This window comes from Phyllostomus hastatus, unplaced genomic scaffold, assembly GCF_019186645.2.
Source record: "Phyllostomus hastatus isolate PE091 unplaced genomic scaffold, TTU_PhHast_1.1 phas_contig_80, whole genome shotgun sequence".
Taxonomy (NCBI): domain Eukaryota; kingdom Metazoa; phylum Chordata; class Mammalia; order Chiroptera; family Phyllostomidae; genus Phyllostomus; species Phyllostomus hastatus.
Window position 1 is genome coordinate 3,576,279 of NW_025333960.1, and position 20,612 is coordinate 3,596,890.

Here is a 20,612-nt window from a genome sequence, read left to right on the forward strand (position 1 = left end):
ATCATCTGCTGGTAACATTTTTGAGAGTATTTTCTTCTAGTACCTTTCAACACACCTTTTAAATAATTCCATATATTCCATAAAAAACACTTGACCATCATCGGTTCCCTCTGAAATGACTAATTCCTTTTGGACCTTGTAAGCAAAAGTTAAGAGCTACAGTGACACACAATGTCATCAGGATGCATTCAGCACTCGGATATCCTAAGGACATTGCCAACTAGTACTGACTGGTTTTGGGGAGCTAATTTTCCAAAGTGAGACTAGAGGCCAAGGGCTGTGGGCAGCCTTCTAGACGTCTGTCTCACAAGCCGAAAGAAGGGACTGTTAAAGGGATTCAAAGTTATGATAGTCTCAAGATACTTATTAATTACCAAGGGAAAAGGAGCTTTGCAGTGGAGAAGTCTGGTAGACTCCTTGTCACTCAAGCAACCAAAGTGAACATTGGTGAGAGAAAAGTTGGCACTCTCTCCAAAGGGAACCCAGGACACCACTCAGACATTCCTGCCCAGGATGCTTCCTTTTCAGTCTGTCCTGAGGAGGGATCAGAAAAGCCCAAAGTCATAGGCATTCTACAACATCTTTGTACTATTCTTTCACCTTTTCTATAAGACTTAAACCCTGTCAAAACACAAGTTTAAAAAAATTAGGCTCAGAATGAGAAGAATAAAGGTTATCTGTTCCTTGGCCCAACTGCTGGGAGGAAGTTGAAAGGAAGGGCCTCCGGGCAGTTCTTGAACTGGCTGGTGAGGGGAGAGCAGAGCCTGCACTGTGGCAGGAGATGGCCCACAACAGGGAGGGACACAGGAGCAGTGCTGGCCTGAGGCCCATCAGGGACCTCTGAATAGGAGGACCAGAGATGGGACAAAGGCTCATGCAAGATGTGGGTGAGGAGGATCTGGGGGACAGGAGACCATTATAGGGGCTTGTGCAGGTTTGGCTTGAAGTATGGTTCTTGTTCCGTGTCTATTCATGACTTTCTTTTGTATACTGACTTTGATTCTGACAGACTCCAAAGGACACTTCCAAAGGGCCCCTCTCAGCCTGAGTCATCTAGGGAAGTAGATGGAGATGGTGATCCATGTACTTGACTCCCCACACAGGAGGTCCCTCTCACCACCAGAAAAGACATAACAAATTTAGAAATGGTGGACAGCTCTGCACAACAAGAAGGGGTGACATCAGGGAGCAGAAACTGATAGGGAGCTTAGAGGAAGGGAAGGCAGACAGGATAGGGTTAAGCAGGGGGAAGTGCAGTCCAATACAGCTCCAGGAGGAGGGCATAGAAGTAGAATGGCTCTTGGCAGCAGAAAGGGGTGGGAGGGGCCTGAACAGAAGTGCCACAGCCATTCTCTTCCTCAGTCCACACCTCAATTAATCTCTTTCTCTCCCTCTCCACCCCCACTCGCCCGTTCCTGGCCACCAACACAGGGCAGAGGCATTTGCCATAAATTCAGAATGGTAAGGACTGATTCTGGGTCACAGTGACAGGGGAACTAAGAGTCTTTATGTCCCCACACTGGGTGGCAGCACCTCTCAGTCTCCATCAGAGAGACTCATATGATAGTTAACAAGCACTGAGCATTACCCTTGGCCAGGATGAGGACGTTACATGACCTAACTTTCATAACAACCTATGAGGTAGAAATTATTGTTACCCCTAATGAAGAAACTGAGGCACAGAGACTTTAGAATCTCACTCAAGGCTATGTAGCTATATGCTTTGTGGAGACTGGTTCTGAAAACAGAGTTTGCATTTGCAGTTAAGTGAGTAGGGGATGTTTACTAGATAATCAGTGTATTATTGTGAAAATAAGCTCACAACCAAGAATGGCAATCATTTGAAGCAAATCATCCCAGAAGTGCAAAGTTAGTTTAACATTTATAAGCCAATCAGTGTAGTATACCCATAACAAAATGAGAGAGAAAATTATATAATCATTTCAATAGATGCAGTTACAAGTATTTCATAAAATTAAAAACTTATTTTGAATAAAAGTCTTAGCAAACTAGGAATAAAGGAGACTTCCACAGTCTGATAAAGGGAATCTCTGGGAGTGGACCCCAGAGAATTCTGTGCCTGAATCCCTAAGCCTATGGCTATATTCCCTTATATGGTAAAGGGGACTTTACAGATGCGATGAAGGACCTAGAGATGAGGAGATGATCCAGGATCATCCAGATGGGATGCCCAGTATAATCACAAGGATTATTATCAGATGGAGGCAGCAGGTTCAGAATCAAGAGGAAGAGGTGTGATGAAAGAAACAGAGGTTGGAGTGATGTCATGGAGATTGGAAGATGCTACCTACATTGTTGGCTTCGGAGATGGAAGAAGGGGTCACAAGCCAAAGAGTGCAGACAACTGGAAAAAGCAAGAAAAGGGATTCTCCCTCAGAGCCTTCAGTAAAAATGCAGCCCTGGGACACCTTGATGCTAACCCTGTAAGATCCCTTTCAGACTTCTGACCTCCAAAGTCGTTAGATAAGACATTTGTGTTTTAAGCCACTGAATTTGTGGTAATTTGTTACAGCAGCAATAGGAAATAAATATAGGTATATATAAGAAAGTTCTAGGTGAAATATTGAATGTCCCTTCCCACCCCAAGATCAGAAATAAAGCATGGAGGCCTATTTTTGAACTACTTTCTACTCAACATTCCAGCAAGGTTAGAAAAAACAATACAAGGTATAGGATTGGAAAGTAAGGGAAAATCATGTCTTTCAAGGTGACAGAACTTATAGCAGCAAATAAAAAATCTACAAACAAAATGTTTACAGTTAGATTAATTACAATGGTTTATAAATCTTAACTGTGGAATTAAAATAAAACTTACAGAAGATACAATAAGCGGAAATCTTTATGACCTGGGTTGGGGGGTAGGGAGGTTGGTCAACAGCAGAACACAAAATGTACTAACCATGAGAAAATGTTAAATTGAACTACATTAAAGTTAGGAACTCTTGTTCACTAAAAGACACCACCAAGAGACTGAAAACGCAAGCTACAGAGTGGGGGAAGGCATTTGCAAGGCCTAAAACTAGTGAATGACATATTCAGAATATGTGAAAAGCTCCTAGAAATCATTAAAATAAGAAGACAGACAACCCAATAGAAAAGTGGGCAGTAGACAGAAACTGGCATTTCACAACACAGAATCATCAATGGCCCATAAACAGGTAGTCACTCTACTTGGTAACCAGGGAACATAAGATACTAATACATAGCTAAATGACCAGGTAATATTAAGTGCCAAGTGTTGGAGAGGATGTGAAGCAACTGGAATTCACACCTATTGGTAGAATTGTGAATTGGTATAATTGCCCTGAAAAACTGTCCAGCTCTATCTACTGAAGTTAAACATATGACCGGCAATTCCTCTCCTTTATAAATACCTGGAGAAATGAGTGCTCATGTCCCCAAAATAGCATGTGCAAGAATATCCATAGCACTGTTTGTGATAGCTAACAACCAGAAACAATCCAAATGTTCATCAACAACAGAGAAGGGACTTCTGTTACATGTGTCTCACAGATGTGATGTTGAGTAAGGGAAGCCAGATCAAAAAAGCACAAAGTGATTTCATTTATGTGAAGTTCAAGAATGAGTAAAATGATTATGTGATAGCAGACGATTGGCCATCTTTTGGGGAAAGAAAACTTCTGAGCAGATGGAGTTGTTCTAGATGGTGAATGAAGGGTAAGAAGATTTATTCACTTGTCAAAACTGTACTTGAGGTTTATTCTTTTCATTATATGTGATATGTCTCAGTGAAGAAACAAAACAAATCCAAAACTGAGACCCTACACCCTTAGTTTAACAATCAGTTCAGCACAAGCACCTATGAGTAGAAGAAACTATTGGGTGAATGCCTGATGAGGATCTGTGAGGGAGGGTTAGGTGGCTACCATTTGAAATACCATTGCAGCATTGAGGCAGCTGGATGTGTGGGCTTCTTATGAAAGGTAGTAGGAAGCACATTGGCCACCTAGGCAGGAGTTGTGGACAAAATGTAACATAGATCTTGAAACAGATCTTGTAACATAGATCTGTTTCATCCTATGAAACATCTATTGTCCTATTTGAGGAAGTATGGGGAACAGAGAAATAGTTATAATGACAGCACCAGGAAGCAGACTTATAACCAGGGACATTCTACAGGGTAATTAACACCATTTTTCCAACAACTCAAGGCACAGAAAATGAAAGGATGTGAGGATGTGGCTGTGCTAGATTAAGAGAGATGGGAGATGTTTCTATCTCCTTTGAATCTCAATTAAAACAGATCTTGGAGGAAGACATTTCCTATATAATTAAGTAAATCTGATGATGGTCTGGTTAACTTCATTGTGGGCTTGTAAGAAAATGTTCGTATTTTTAAAAAATTACATTGAGATATGTAGGGATGAAATGACACTTCTGGAATTAACTTTAAAATCTTTTGGCAAAAACCAAAAAGGAGAAAAGGGATAGATGAAGCAAATGTGGCAAAAGCTTGTCTACTGTTCAATCTGGTACTAGGTGTGTCAGTTCATGTGAGTTCACTGGACTTTAGTCTCTACTTCTGGGCAGGTTTGGATTTTAATCAAAAGACAGAGGAAATGAGAGGTGGGGTAGGCTGGGAGGAGGGAGCTTGGCCTGTGAAGGACAGGCACAGGGAACATGGTCATACCTGCACACCTCCAGAGAAGGACCAGACAGCCCTGTAAGCCCAGGACTGTTGGGGGTGGTTGGGGGCAATGCAGAAACTAGGAGGAAGTCCAGTAAACCAGGATATAGAGTGACAGAACAGGGAATCAGATGATGAGGTGCATGCAGCTAGCTGCCTACCCTTCTTTCTCCTAACAGGTGGCTGTCACATGCCTAGCTGAAAAGCTACACTTCTCAGCCTCTCTTGCAGACATTGGTGACCCTGTGACAAATAAAATGTAGTCAGAAATCACTGGGTGGAGTTTATGGAAAGGATATTTTCTGAGGAAGGTGGACAATTTTGCTCTTCTCTTTGGTCCTTCTCCCTGTCTGGAATGAGATGTGATGGCTGGAGCTGCAGCAGCTATTTTGTGACTATGTGGTAACCTTGCATTTAAAAAGCCCTACAGTTAGAGATAGTAGAAGAGAAAGACTTAGGATATGGTCACCTGGATAATTTTGTAGAATTGCTATTAGTAGAGCCTCATGGAGTCATGGGCTGCCTCCCACACTTCCCATTATTGGAAGAAACATATTCTGGTTTGTTTATGTTCCTGTTATTTCAGGTTTCAGTAACCCATTTTCTAATGAAAACAGAAGCATTTCTTTCTGCCTTTCACACTGGAGACTAGGCCTTAGGGCATCTGGAACTGAGAGAGAAAGTGAAAGTCCCCACCACCTGGGACTTCAGCTCCCTGCTCTTTAGGTACCTTTGCCTTTTTTCCTCTGCTTCTTTTTTTCTTCTGTAATTGTAGGAGAACAGTTGTCTGAGGATTCCAGGCTGTTCTCTGTAGAGACACAAAGTGAGGGCCACAGAAAACGACATACTTTGTGATAGCTGTGAAGGCAGCATGAAGCTGGGGAGAGTCTCAGACACACTATAGGGCTCCAGCCTCAGTGCTCTCACCTGCTTGCTGAGTGGACTTGGCGAGTCGCTCGGCTTCTCTGAACCTTAGTTTCCACATTTGAGATAATCATGCTGACTTTGCCAGGAAATTGCAAGAATTATGCAGAAAATGGCCACAAAATTTCCTAGCACACATGCCCTGCACCCAGATGATTTTTTATGCCTTCCCCTTCTTTCCCCTTATATCCTTTAATTTATTCCTGAAGAGCAGCACAGGATTATACAAGAAGGTCATGGGCCCTAAGCTTCTTCTTCCTGTCCTACCAGCATTTTGCTACCAACTTCCCAGGTTCTTCCATCAGAGTTGGACCCACAGACTCAGAGATTTCCATTTCCTTGTTCTCTCTTCAACTGATACCCACGGAGAAGCAGGCATTTGGCCCCATGTTTCTCCAACTCCAACTCAGGAATCTTTTGTTGCTTGGAGATCCCAGTATATGCCAGCCCAGGAAGGCAGCCAGCTTAGAGGGCACATGGGGTGGGGACTGCTGGAGAGCATGGAGGTGTGCTTTGGTGGAAAGTTCAGGGAGCTGGTCCTCTTGGGCCAGTGTGAGGGAGGATGACCTGGGATGATGAAGAAAAAGTGAGGATCTGGAAGCTGGGGGGTATACTTCCAAAGGCCAGGCCCTGATCAGATGGGTCATAGGGTGTGGGAAGACAGGAAGAGAGGATTATTGTGGGACTGGCAGAAAGTACCTGGGGCTGAAAACAAATGCCTCCAGGACTAAGCAGTATATATAGTGGTAAAAGGAAAGGAGGCTGCAGGGAATGGTGAGGCCTGTGAAGAACTCAGGGGTACAGGTTGCTGAATCTTTATTATTTTCTGCCTTTCTTAGTGACTATTTGATTAAATTTCCAGGAAGTAAACTTTATTTAACCACATCATAAAAATCAGAAGATACCACTGTAATTTAAATAGGCCCAAAACAAAAACAAACCAAAAATCTTAATGAAGTTTAATTTTTCTTAATTGAAAAAGCAATTGCACATACATAGCAAGTTTTTCTAACAATGCAGCTTTGATGTATTGACATGATGAAGATTGATATGATGTATTTCTATGATGATAAGTCCTTACCTGAAACCCTTACTAGCAGATTTTTGTTTCTCTACTCAGAGGTATTTTATGAATGAACTTAGATGTTACTTGCTTCTTCACTAAAAATACATCTGCTTATATGCTAAGACATTGAGGATATCATACGAAGTGAAAAAAATCAGTCACAAAGGGACAAATAATGTATGATTCCACTTATATAAGTTCCCTAGAGGAGTCAAATTCATAGAGACAGAAAGTAGAATAGTGGGTGCCAGGGGCTAGGGAAAGGGGAAAGGAGAGGGAGTTAATGTTTAATGGGTACAGAGGCAAGATAAAGAGAGTTCTGGAGACAGATGGTGGTGATGGTTACACAACAATGTGAACGTACTTAATGTCATTGAACTGAACATGTGAAAATGCTTTGAATGCTTAAAAATAAAAATGCTTAAACTTTATGTGTATTTTATCACAATTTTAATAAGTTAAAAAAAATACATCTGCTCAAGCACAAGCCTCATTGTTACTTGATAAGTCCCCTAGTGGACTCTGAGGTTATTTCCAAACTTCTGCAATGGTCACTCTCCCTCACCAGGCTGAGCTGGACTATTTCCCACACATCTAGACCTTTGTCAATGTCATAAAATTGACACTCTCAGTTTTAATTTGCACTTTTCAATTTCTAATGAGATTGTGTTGTTTTTTTCAGGTGTTAATTATCCATTTGCTTCTCTCTTTCTGTTAATATCTTTTGCCAACTTTTCTGCAGGGATTTGTAGTTTTTAAATGATTCTTGAGCACTTTTATCTATTAAAGGACAGTAGCTCATTTGTTTGTCAGAGCTGCTGAAAATATTTTTCCTTTAGATGATTTGTCAATTATCTTTGGACTATTTATCATATCTTTTCTTCACAGGACATTTTAATGTTTGCTTAGTGAAATGCTTTAGGGTTTTGTGTCCTGCTTAAAAAGGCATTCTGAATCTGAAGGTAAAATACATTATGAAATATTCCTGTGTTTTTTCTAGTGCTTTAACAAATTAAAAAATTTTTAATTAAAAAGTTTTCAAAACATAAGCCTACTTTTAGAATAATTCTCCAGGAGAAACAGGAAAAGATGAGCTGGCTGAAAAATATTCTCATGAAAAGTGATAAAATACACACACACTCTGGACAATGGGAGATCTGGTGTGAGCTCTGGGCATCTGAAGGTCCTTACACCTCCTGAGTCACCAGCACAGCACAGTGTGGGTTCTGCTGCTCACAGAGGAGACCAAAGACTGCCAGCTCTCTGAGCAAGCCTGCCCCTCAGTGCTTCCCCGTCCCTCAATAGCCCCTTCCTTAGGGCTCCTGTAGCATAAGTGCTGACAGTTGTTTTTTTCCTTTTTGTAATGCAAGTGTCTGACTTAAGCTTTGATTATCTAGGTGTCCATTTCAAAGAGGCATCCCCTTCATAGCTGGCTATATCCCAGCTATGCAGGCAACAAGACTAGAGCCAGGCACCTTTCCCATTGAGGCTCCTGTCTGGGAGATCTTAGTTGATTTCAATAACTGACCATTTGGGCTACTTGTTTGTTTTATCTTCCCTCCCTTTAAATTCCTATTCTTATCTTTAAATTTACCTATGAAGAGTGAGCTCTCACACTCTAGGCTCCCACACTCAACCCCAAAGAAAGCAAAACCCTAGGCCCTTATGGGAAAGTGCTAGGCATGCTCTCTTCCTCTCCCTCTCCCTCCTGCTCTCCTTCTCTGTCTCCCTCTCCCTTTCCTCTTTGTGGCTGTGTGGGCCCAGGTGTGCAGTGTGATTTTCAGGTCCTCTAAGTAATAAAACTCCCCCCCGCAAAGTTTCCTGGTGGTTATTTCTGAAGGGCATCTTGCAACAGAAGAATCACAAAGGCTTATCCATTATCAAAAACATTAATCATTGTAAAAAAAATAAATGAATGGAACCACTTTAAAATGAATCAGAGCTGCCACCCCAAAAGAACTGCTTTGCATGTCTTATACCTCAAAACTTTTGAATGTTAAAAATGGGGCAGATTAACTTTGGACTGGGCCTAAGCAACACTGTACCCCCCAAAATTATTTTCAAAGATAGTAAGAAAGCAGATACTATGACTACTGTACTGATGACTGCTGGACTGAATACTGAAAACTGTTTAGAATTAATATCAGTATGTTAAGTTATCTGCACCAATAGAAATGCCTTCCTTCTGTTGGTGTAATTGTTCCCCTTCCCTTTGTCATAAATATCCATTGCTTTTTGTCCCCTAATTGGAACTACTTGGGCATCTGCCTGAAACAGTGTACCTGAATAGCTATTCTTATTGATTTCAATAAAAGCTTGTGGCCTCTCACTTTGAAAAACCCTTTTGTTTTTAGGTTAACATTATCAATAGGCTGAGACCGGGCACACAACATTTCCTTAAATTATTACACTTATGTGGACCTCCTATGTCCTGCTGGGATTCTGGTGATGGCTTTTCTCCAACTGCATGACCCATTCTGATAACTGTGTCCCTCCTCATTCATAGCTACCCCCTGAGAGCTGACCAAACTCACCATTTCCACTAGCCTCCCTTTGACACCTCCCCCCATGCCAGGAATTCTGTCTTCTGGTCTGTCTGTTACCACCCCCAACTCAGACACTCCACTCACTCTGGTAGGCAGCAGGCGAGGTTACCCTCCTAGGGCACTTGCCCCTCTGACATGCTCCTTCTCCTCCCCCTGTTCTGGCTTCCTTCTGGCCTGTACAGTTGCTCTCTTCACCTCCTTTGCAAGCTTCTCCAAATGTAAGAATTCTTCAGACTGTGTCCAGGTCATCCTCCCTCTCTGTCTCAGGACCACAGCTTCAGTTTCTATTTGCCAATGACACTGACACTCTTAACCTCTATTATTCTAACCCCCAGCTTCCATCAACAGCGGCCTCTTCTGAGTTTCCACTTAGCTGTTCCCACAGGTACCTGAACCAAACACATCCATCTGAGCTATCCACAGATGCAGTCCTCCCCTGCTCTCTGCCACCTCAGCAAAGAGCACATGGTGCACAGGTATTCTTAGATAAGAGATGAAGTTACCTTGACACTCCCTTCTCTCCCATGCTCATATCAATCAGGCATCCAGTCCCAGGACTCGCTTCTAAAAAGCAGATTCCATCCAATCCACCTCCCTCCCACTTCAGCTACCACAACCCTTATTTAAGCTACTGTCCGTGTTCTGTGATTTCCTCTCCTCAGCCAGTTCTACATCAAGTCCTGACTCCCCACCCCAACAGCATGGTAAATCATTTAAAAATACAATAAAAAAAAGACGGTCAAGTGTTTTCATCTTTTGTGGTAGCCATCTTCTAAGATGGTCCTCTACTAGGGAAAGCCTTATGCCCAAGAGCACCAAATTCTTTAAACCAGCCAATCCTAAGCCTTCTCACCCTGCTTCATTCATTCCTTACCACGAAAAGCACAATCAAGTCTCTGCCCTGAGTTCCCTGCTCCCTCTGCCTCCTGAGCACCCTGGTGCTTCCCTGCATGGCCCTGTGTGATGTGCCTCCTTAAACCTGGATAATAATGAAATCTACATGTTAAAACAATAGGAACCACACTCTCCCAGCACCTGATCTGTTATCATATCAATAGGACAACCAGCCAGCCCTCTTTGCACTTGCCCTGTGGCATTTGCTGCTGAGGGACTCTGGCCAACTCTGATTAATGGGACAGGGCACAATGATAGCTTACTCAGCCTCCACCCAGCCAATGTTTACAGTCACTTTCTAAGTGTCTGTGATGCTGCAGGTGCTGTGATGTTTTCTGGGAGTCAACATTCTAAACAGGTAACAAACAAAAATAAGATAGAGAGTTGGGCAATGATATGTGTTATACAGAATAAAAAAGCAGGGTAAAAGGAAAGTGAGAGAGATGTTTCAGTAAAGAGGCAGTCTGAGAATCTCAGTGAGGTGGGACATTTGAATAGGGACCTGAGGGAAGTCAGCATGAGGTAACTGAGGCAAAAGAAGCAGATGGAGTGATGTGGCTATCCCTTTTCTGACAGTGTGGCATGAGCTTAGAGAGTACGTGGAGATGAGGCTAGAGAGGTGGCTGGGGCCCCATCAGCCATGGAAGGACCTTGGATTTCATCAAAAGGGCAATGTGAAGCCACATAAAGGGTTTGAACAGGGAATGATAAAATTCAAAGTGTGATTTTTAAGAGCTTGGAAGCTGTCATAGCTGGGATTAGGCTGGTAACAGCTGGTGGGGATGTGGACTTCTGGGTCTTGGATGTTGATGGGGACAGAGAGGAGGAAGGGAGACTCCCTGGTTATTGACTTGAACACCTGGGTGATAGCGATGGGATACGTGGTGATGTGGCAGGGAGGGATAGAAGTTTGTGGTAGTTTGCTCTGCCACTGGACACTCAAGGGATTGCAGAGTAGGCAGCCAGGTATGAGTGTGAAATTCAAGGGAGAGGTCAGACTGTATATTGGAACTGGGGCATCAACATTTTTGAGTCACCTGAGAGTGGGAATCCTCCTAAAGCCACTGTGGGTCAGGTAGAGCTGGGATGTGCACATGTATCAAATGTACAGAGTGGGTGTCAGGGCTGAACATCCCTGCCCCTTGACAATACTCCATGGACCAGAAGGCATTTAGATGTTAAATCTCATGCCTGGGGTCACAGGTAACTCCTGAGTGTTTGAATTAGGCATGCAAAGAGGCTTCAGGAATACTTTAACCAATTGATTTCAGTTACTTTTTAAAATATGCACATGTGTGATACATGCTAGAAATCCCTGTTTAAATAAATTTAAAATTCTAAGGCAGCACTGAGTCACTGGCCACATTTTTCTTTCTTAGTGATGCATAAAATAATGCTGATATTTTAGAGTCTGAAGACCCAGCCCTAGGGAATTTGTGGGTTATGGTCACTGAGCTGTACAGGAGTCTGTAAAGGAGGCTGAGAAGGGGAAGAGAGCAGAGGCAGGTGGAAGTGTGGCTGCTTGGAAGCTGAGGGGAAGAGGCACCTTGAGTAGGTAGAGGTGGTGTGGCTCTCACAAGTTGGTCATTTTGGTATTTAGATGACTCCCAAATCAGTATTGCAGAATTCCCCTGAAGCACCAATGGTCCACCAGGCATAATGGTGCTGTAAGCTATGCCGAAATCTGCTCCGCCATTCCCAGAGAGCCTACCTGCTGCTCCCCACCTCCAGTCCCTCACCTAGCCTCCCCTGTGGCAGCTGCCCTGCTCTGGGTCTTCATTTGCTTGCCCTCCTCTCACCAACCAGGGCATTGTTTTGCTGGCAAGCCTTGAGCACCTGCCCACTGCCCACTGAGGCCCAGTATGGTGTATGGGCCCTCTGTGGTTGTCCTCAACTTACCTTTCTATCTAACGGTGTGGCCCTCCCCCACAAGCCCACCTTTGTCTGTTTACCTGCAGTTCTTCCCAGAGTGTCTCTTCCCCTTTCCACCTGCTCAAGTCCAGCCATCAGCCTGTATCTTCAGGGTAGCCCTCCCACAGGACCATAGGAGCTCACACGACCATGTGCTAAATTCTGTACATGCTGCATAATCCTCCTTTCTCAGGAACAGAGAAGAATGAGGAAACTGAGACTCAGAGGGTTCAGTGTTACCTCAAGTGCAGCTGGGTTCCAGTGCCCTGCTTGCCCCTAACCACTGACTTGGAGAAAGTTTTGGGTCTGGCCTCAGGAGGGGCTCTGCAGGGAGCAAACACCACTACTGTATGGCCTCAGAACGCCATCTCCATTTTTTCCCTTCTGACACAAGAACATAAGGACTGCATCCCTGGCCTCCTCCAACTCTGTTTGCCCATGTGACTAAGTCTGGAGTCTGGAGATGGGCAGAAGTCCTTAGGGAGAGCACCATGAGGTCAGCAGAGCAGTAGGATGACAGAGACCAGCCTCGGCTACCACTCTGAGCTCTGTGCAAGTCTTGCTTTCTGGGCACTGTTCTGACCAGCCAGCCTCAGTCCCGATGCACAGTCTCACTGGACAGTAGCTGTGCAAATAAAAGACTTTCAGGTCTTTTGACCCAGTGATACATCTTGTATTTTATCCCAGAAACATTGGAGTGGGGGTGGGGGAAAATGCTTGTATAGGATATCTACTGTAGGACTGTTGGGAAAAGCAAATACTGAAACCAGAATTAGCCCACAATGAAGGGAGATCCCGTGAATGCTGTTATGTCACACTATAGGCATCTCTGCAATCTTTACAAAGCATGGAGCATGAATGTGTACAGACAGTAAATGATCTCCAATACCTAGAGTTAAATGAAGAAACTGGCCTCACAGCACATGAGGGCACTGGCACAGATTAAGCTCCACTCCACATCAGGGCCTGGAGACCCGACAAGGAGTGCTTGCTGAGACTTCTCTGCTGTCTCCTCTAACATCTCCCCTTCTCCCTCCCTCTACTCCAGTCATTCAGCCTCCTTGAGGTCCTCACACAGGCCCCACAAATCCTGCTCAGGACCTTTCCACTAGCTCCTCTGCCAGGGCACCTCCTTTGACCCTTTGCATGGAGGACTTTGTCTCTTTCAACTGATGTCTGCATAGAAGGGTCTTTCCTGACACCCAGTGAAAGACACACCCATATCAGTGTGCTGCCACTTGAATTTACTTCATTCTCAGCTCATATAACCTTATCTGAAGGCATCTGAATCATCTGAGCATTGCTCATTTTCTGTCTCCTACCCCTAGAATCTAAATCTCATGAGGGTACTTTTGTTCACAGCCATGCCAACAGCATCCCTGGTACCCAGTTGAAATACTTCATTATTTGGTAAAAACAAACACATACATTCCTTCACAGCCCTCGGTGCTGCAACTGTCATAAGCCTTTATGAGTGTGCTTGAATGTCCACCCTATATCTGCAGGCAACTCAACCCCAGTTACTTAACCTCCCCCCAATCTTGGGCTTAGCAGGAGGGTGGGACTGGGCCCTGAATCATGCATGCTGCTTGCTGCTGAAATTCCAGCAATGCCAATTTGCATAAGTGGAAGGAAGCAGGAAGCCAGCTGAGGAGCCAGACTTGGATAACCTCACCTCTGTTCCCCCTCCCCTCCCCTTTCCTTCCCTCCTGATCAGGGAACCCGACCTCCTAAAAGCCAAACATTGGCCTCTCTTCCTCCCTTTCTGAGCCTCTTCTGTGAAATCTTCCTCAGACTTTCAGAAACACAATGCTGTCTTCTTTCCTGGGTGAGTATGGAGAGAGTAGGTACTACCCACCATAAGCCACACCGTGACGTACACATCACACAGACATCCATATACACACATACACACATGTGTGTTCACACCCACCCCACTTATACTTTCTGCTTGTATTTGTGTGGCCCCACCTAAACACTGCTGGTGACATAAGCCTGTCCTTCTGCTTGGCACTCTTTGTGACTTGAAATGGACAAATGCACTCACCCATGCCCCTCAGAGTCCTGTCCTCAAAATCCAACCATGTTGTAGCACATGTCAGAAAAATTTCCTTCTATTTAAAGACAAAATAGTATTCCATTATATAGATATGCCACATTTGTCTATCCATTCATCTGTCAGTGGGTATTTGAGTTGTTTCCACCTTTTGCCCATTGTGAATAATGCTGCTATATGCATGGATGTGCAAATATCTGTTTGAGTCTCTGCTTTCAGGCTATGGGTGGAATTACTGGATCATATGTATGGTAATTCTATGTAAATTTTTTGAGAACTGCTCTACTGTTTTCTGCAGCAGCTGCACCATTTTACAGTCTCACCAGCAATGCAGGAGAGTTCCAAATTTTCTACATTCTAATACTTGTTTCTCTCTTTTATTATAACCATCCTAATAGATGTGAAATGATACATCATCATAGTTTTGATTCACATCTCTCTAATGACTAATGATATTAAGCATCTTTTTAAAAAACTTTAAGTATGTTTTTTGATTATGTTATTACAGTTGTCCCATGTTTTTCTCCCCTTTTTCACCTGCTGCCCTACACGCTTCTCCCTCCAGCATTCCCTTAGTTCATGTCCATGGGTCATAGATATAAGCTTTTTTGGCTTCTCCATTTCCTATACTATTTTTAATATCCCACTGTCCATTTTGTACCTACCAGTTATGCTCATTATTCTCTGTACCTTTTCTCCCATTGCCCCCTTTCCCCTCCCTGCTGATAATCCTCCATGTGATCTCCATTTCTGTGATTCTATTCCTGATTTAGTTGTTTGCTTAGTTTTTGTTTTGTTTTGTTTTGTTTTTAGGTTTAGTTGTTGATAGTTGTGTTTGTTGTCATTTTACTCTTCATAGTTTTTGATCTTCTTCTTTTTCTTAGCTAAATCCCTTTAACATTTCATGTAATAGGGCTTGGTGATGACAAACGCCTTTAACTTGACCTTATCTGGGAAACACTTTTCCTGCCCTTCCATTCTAAATGATAGCTTTGTTGGAGAGAGTAATTTTGGATGTAGGTCCTTGCCTTTCATGACTTTGAATACTTCTTTCCAGCCCCTTGCCTATAAGGTTTGTTTTGGGAAATCAGCTGATAGTTTTAAGGGAACTCCTTTGTAGGTAACTGTCTCTTTTTCTTTTGCTGATTTAAGATTCTCTCCTTATCTTTAACTTTCCGTAATTTAACTATGATGTGTCTTGATGTATTCTTCCTTGAATCCAATATCTTTGGGGTTCTCTGAACTTTCTAGACTTCTTGGAAGTCTATTTCCTTCACCAGATTGGGAAAGTTGTCCTTCATTATTTGTTCAAATAAGTTTTCAATTTCTTTCTCTTCTCCTTCTGGCACCACTATGATTTGGATATTGGAACATTTAAAGATGTCCTGGATGTTCCCAAGCCTCTCCTCATTTTCTTGAATTCTTGTTTCTTCATTCTGTTCTGATTGGATATTTATTTCTTCCTTCTGGTCCAAACTGTTGCTTTGAGTCCTGATTTCCTTCCCTTCACTGTTGGTTCTGTGTGTATTTTGCTTTACTTCACTTTGCATAGCCTTCAGTTCTTCCTCTATTTTGTGTCTGTGGTCCATCATTTCTGTGAGCATCTTGATTACCAGTATTTTTAAAAAATATTTTATTTATTTATTTTTAGAGAGGGAAGGGATGGAGAAAGAGAAGGAGAAAAACATCGATGTGTGGTTGCCTCTTGGGCACCCTCTACTGGGGACCTGGTTAGCAACCCAGGCATGTGGCCTGACTGGGAATCAAACTGTCGAGCCTTGGGGTCTCAGGCCTGCACTCAATCCAGTGAGCCACACCAGCCAAGGCCTAATTACCACTGTTTTGAACTCTGTATCTGATGGGTTGGCTATCTCCTTGTCGCTTAGTTCTTTTTCTGGAGTTTTGATCTGTTCTTTCATTTGGGCTATATTTCTTTGTCTTTGCGTACGTGTTATGTTGTAAGGGGTAGAGCCTCAGGTATTCGCTACGGTGGGGCAATACACTTCTTTATGTTGTGGCTGTTTGTAGGGGAGGTGTCAAAGAGGTAACGATGCCACTTCTTGGCTCTCACCCTGCTTTCAGTAACTTCTCCTGCTACCCACAAGCAAATTGGGACTTACTGGTGCTGATTCCAGGGTGGGTGGATTTGTGTACACTCTAGGACCCTGTGGGTCTCTCCAATGAACTCTCCTTTGAGACTGGGAGTTTATCCTGCTGCTACAGCCCTCACAGATTTTTACCACCAGAGGCTCTGAGGTTTTAGTATCTCATGCTGGAGCCCTGGGTTGTGTGGTCTGTCTTGCTCCCTAGTTGTTCCTTCTGGCTTATCTGTATGTGTATGTGGGACTGTCTGCTCTGACATCTTGCCACACATCCTCTCTGCCCCAGCTGCCCTTCTACGCCCCTCCTACCAGTCTGGATGAATGTTTCTTCTTTAACTCCTTGGTTGTCAGACTTCTATAAAGTTCTATTTTCTGGCAGTTCTGGTTGTTTTTTGTTTTTAAATTTGTCATTATCCTTCTTTTGATTGTGCAAGGAAGCAAAGTGTATCTACCTATGCCTCCATCTTGGCCGGGAGTCCTTGATATTAAACATCTTGTCATGTGCTTATTCACTATTATATGTCTTTGGAAAAATGTCTATTTAAATTCTTTGCCTATTTTTGAGTTGAAGTGTTTAGTTTTGATTGTTGTTGAGTTTTAGGCATTCTCTATATATTCTGGATACCAGTATCTTGTCAAATAGTTTTTTAAATGTCTGGCTCCCCAAAGGGTGGGGCAGAAAGGTCCTATCTCCTTAAATCCCTGATGACAGATGTGGCAGGGAAGTCACTCAGCTTTTGGTGCAGATCTTCAGTAACCAAATATATAGCCCCAACTTGAGTAGGACAAGGAACCAGCAAGTCACACCAGGAATGTGGTCACTCTCACCACTGAAGCTGATCTAGAGGTTGGTACCCTCTCCACAAAATGCCAATATTCACCAAAATTTTCCAGCCTCTTCATCACTTTCCTCCAGAAATTGAGTGTTTAACTAGACTCCAGAGTTCCTATTTTGGGTTTTTAGAGCTCCTACCACCTCAATATTTGTTTTAGTGGAGAAAATGATTCCTGAATCTTACTACTCTGCCATTTCCCATGATGTCACTCTTGATATTGTACTCTTTTAGATGCCATTGTAAATGGAATTGCTTTCTTAATTTCCATTTTGGACTGTTCGTTGCTGGTGTGTAAAACTAATCTTTGTGTGTTCATCTTGTACTCTGCAACTTTGCTGAATTCATTTATTAGCTTTAGTAGCTTTCTTGTGAATCCTTTGGGATATCTCTCTGTAGGATCATGCCACCTGTGATTAGAGACAGTGTCACTTTCTCCTTTCCAGTTTGGATGCCTTTTATGTCTTTTCCTTGTCTAAGTGCTCTGGCTACTACTCCCAGCACAGTGTTGAATAGCAGACATCTGTCTCTTATTCCTTCTCTGTAGAGAAGACTTTCAAGCTAACAGAATTCTTTGGAGGGCTTATTATATGCCAAGTTCTGGGGAGACAGCAGCACGTAAGAAAGACAAATACTCCTGCCCCAGGGAGTTTGCATTCTACTGGGAGAGAGAGAGAAACAAGATAAGCAAGGAAAGATGAGGTAGGTTGACAGTGGAAAATGCTAACCAGAAAAATAAAGCAGAGAAGAGCCAAGAGAAGAAGAGAAAGGGTGTGGGGTGCTTCAGGTTTTTAAAGAGGACGTTCAGGGGAGGCCTCACCAAAAGGTGATGTTCGAATAAACTCCTGAGGGAAGGGAAGGAGGGAGGGAGCCACAAGGAAATCTAGGGAGAGGGCATTCCTGGCAGAGGGAACAGAAGTGCCAAGATGCTGAGTGGGTATGCCTGGGCTGTCCAAGGAACACAGGTGGCCAGAGTAGCAGAGTGGAGTGAGCACAGAGGGGAGAGCTGTTTATTGCTCATCTCTGCAAACTATCTGAGAGAGGGCATTACCTCTGTCTCATTAACTTTGGCATCCCTAGCATAACACAGTGTCTGAAACATAGTAGGTGTTCCATAAACATCAGTCAAATCACTGAATAACAGTGGCCTGGCAACAGTGTCTAACACAGAGTTCATGTGGCCACCAGGGTGGGATTGAAATGGCCCAATGTTGTAGCTCCCCAGATGAACTTTGGATCACTTAAAACCATAATTCTTAAAATTGCCAACTATAACTTCCCTTAGCCCTGCAGTCACACAGACAGAAGGCCTGGGCATCTGTATGGTTAAGAAGTTTCTTTAGATCCCTACACCTTTTGTTGATGCTTCCAGCATGGGGAATGTGGACTTGAGGGGCAGCACACATGTCTGTTCAGTATCGCACCTGGAGAAGAGAGTCGTTTTAAGAAGGGATGAACTTTTACCACAACCTCATCCCAGTGCCCATAGCCTGGTCACAGCCACTCAATGAAGACCACTCCCCACCCCTGCCCCCATGAGGCTCAGGATGGGTTCCAGCCTAAATGTCAGGAACCCCCAAAATGGAGGGACCAGCTGCAAGCTGGGTCTCCCTGAAGTGGCTCTAAATTGGGGTGGGGTGCAGAGGGTAGGGGGGCCAGAGTTGGGGGCATGTCCTGTAGCCCCTGCACACACTATCCCTGACTGGGAAGCCTTGGGGTCTGCTCTGGACTTTCCCTGGCCAAAGTCTCTATCAAGTGTCATCTGTTTTCTGCATCAGGGACAAGGCCTTGCCCAGGTGTCCTGAGGGAGGTTGTGGGCAAGGCAGCCCCACTGCCTGTGTCATAGGGAATGGTGCCCCTAGTCATAAAAGTCACAAAAACCAGAAACTGGGCATTCTCCCTGCTTAAACCTTTCCAGTTATCTCAACAGAGCTGCTCTTCTCCTCTTTCATCCTTTAGGATTGTTAATGATAGGCATCAAATGTCACCTCCTCCCAGAGGGCTTTCCTGACCACCTTTCCTATTTAAATTACCCTTGCCACCTCTTTGAGGCTTCCAGTTGCTTTTACTTCCTTCACTTTTTGGCTTGTAAATATAAACTGGTTTTTTTTTGTTTTTTTTTTAAAGTTCCATCAGGGGGAACTCCATGTGTTTTACTCACCCCTGAATCCCCAGTTCCTAGAACACATGCCTGTATACTGCTGGCACGTAAGTGTTTGTGAATGAAGAACAAACCCAGAACTCACTTCTCTGAGTCAAATTTAAGCTGAGTCTTTGCCCAGATCCACCCCTCTGCCCTTAGCTCTCTGGCTAAGACTGGGGTCCAGACACCTTATCTGTTCCTGGCCCAGACTTGGAGCTCAGTTATTCCCAAGCCCCTCATTCCCTAGGGGTTAGTAGACTTCCTGGTCCCCACCTTTGATCCTAGCTCCTACAGCTGAACCCAGAACATCAGCCTCAGCAATCCTCCTGGCTTGAAGCCCTGGCTGGTGCATGCCCTTACAGGCAGACTTCATTCAGCTGCCTGGTTTGGTGCACCTGGTTTGGTGCCCCTGCTTGGCCTGGCCTGCCAAAACCCTGGGTATGTCAGTTTAGTAGTGGCCTGGCCTGGTTTCCCCCCAAATGCACAGACCCTCAACTCAGACCAGGCTACTCAGCTCAAAGAGGTCTCCCCCTTGTGTAAGGAGTAGGGAAAAACTTAGACCATGAGAAAATAGGAACCTAGCTAGCTAGAGCCAGGAGATTACTGGGTTACTGAACAAACATCCTGCCTTCCCGCCTTATGCAAGAATGCTTGGTTTGAAATTCCCGCGCATGGTCTTTCTAAGCGAATTGCTAACTGCCATCTGCCATGTCTGCTTCTGTATAACGCTTGCTTGCCTGCCCCTGTGTAAGGACTTAGGTGTAAGCACTCGGGGCGTCTCTCGTTTGCAGCCCCTTGTGGGTACCGTGTCTCTGGACACTCTGAGAGTTCGCCCCTGTGCAGGTTAAACTTGGCCAATAAAGTAACACCCTTGATTCCCCGAAAGTCTCTGACATTTGTTCTCGCGTTTGCTGGATGCAACACTTTGCATATCACCTTCTAAGAAGGTGAATTACCCAACCTTGAGAATCACAGGGTACCCCCTACCACCATCCCTTGATACCACTGGATGAATCAATATAGTTTATAGAAGCTTCAACTGTCTTGTGAGAGTGCCATTATATTGCATCATTTTGTGTGTGTGTTTTAAGTTAATTTGTTATCTGTAAATTCCAAAGCTATCTTTTTCTTTCTTTTCTTTTTCTTTTTGTCATCCTATTTCAGCCTTTCTTTGTTTTTCAATTTTCTCTGGAGCAGCGTGAACAAGAGTGAGTGAGCACCCAAGTATGATGATAGGGATAACTGTTAACAGTAATACATTTTTTGAAATAAGCTAAATGCCCATTAACAGAGAACTGGCCAAACAAATTAGGATACATTCATGCTATGAATTACTATTCTGCTCAAAACACTTAAAGTGTAAGGAAACTTTTAGCTGTATGTGCAGGGAGCATGGGCATGAAGCTCACTTAGATGGATGTGAGAAACATTGCTGACATTGGCCACCTCCAAAGAGGGGACACTGGCT

At 43.8% G+C, this 20,612-nt stretch overlaps 1 protein-coding gene across 1 annotated transcript in view; it reads right to left on the reverse strand.

Moving 5' to 3' along the window:
• CFAP100 (cilia and flagella associated protein 100) overlaps positions 1–5,654 on the reverse strand; it is a 35,882-nt gene extending 30,228 nt beyond the window's left edge. The window contains exons 1-2 of the mRNA XM_045850283.1: positions 5,597–5,654; positions 5,400–5,546 (exon numbers count right to left, since the gene is read on the reverse strand). Of these exons, the coding sequence (XP_045706239.1) occupies positions 5,400–5,546; positions 5,597–5,654 (205 nt within the window). The remainder of the gene's footprint in view (positions 1–5,399; positions 5,547–5,596) is intronic.
• Between the last annotated feature and the right edge of the window lie 14,958 nt (positions 5,655–20,612).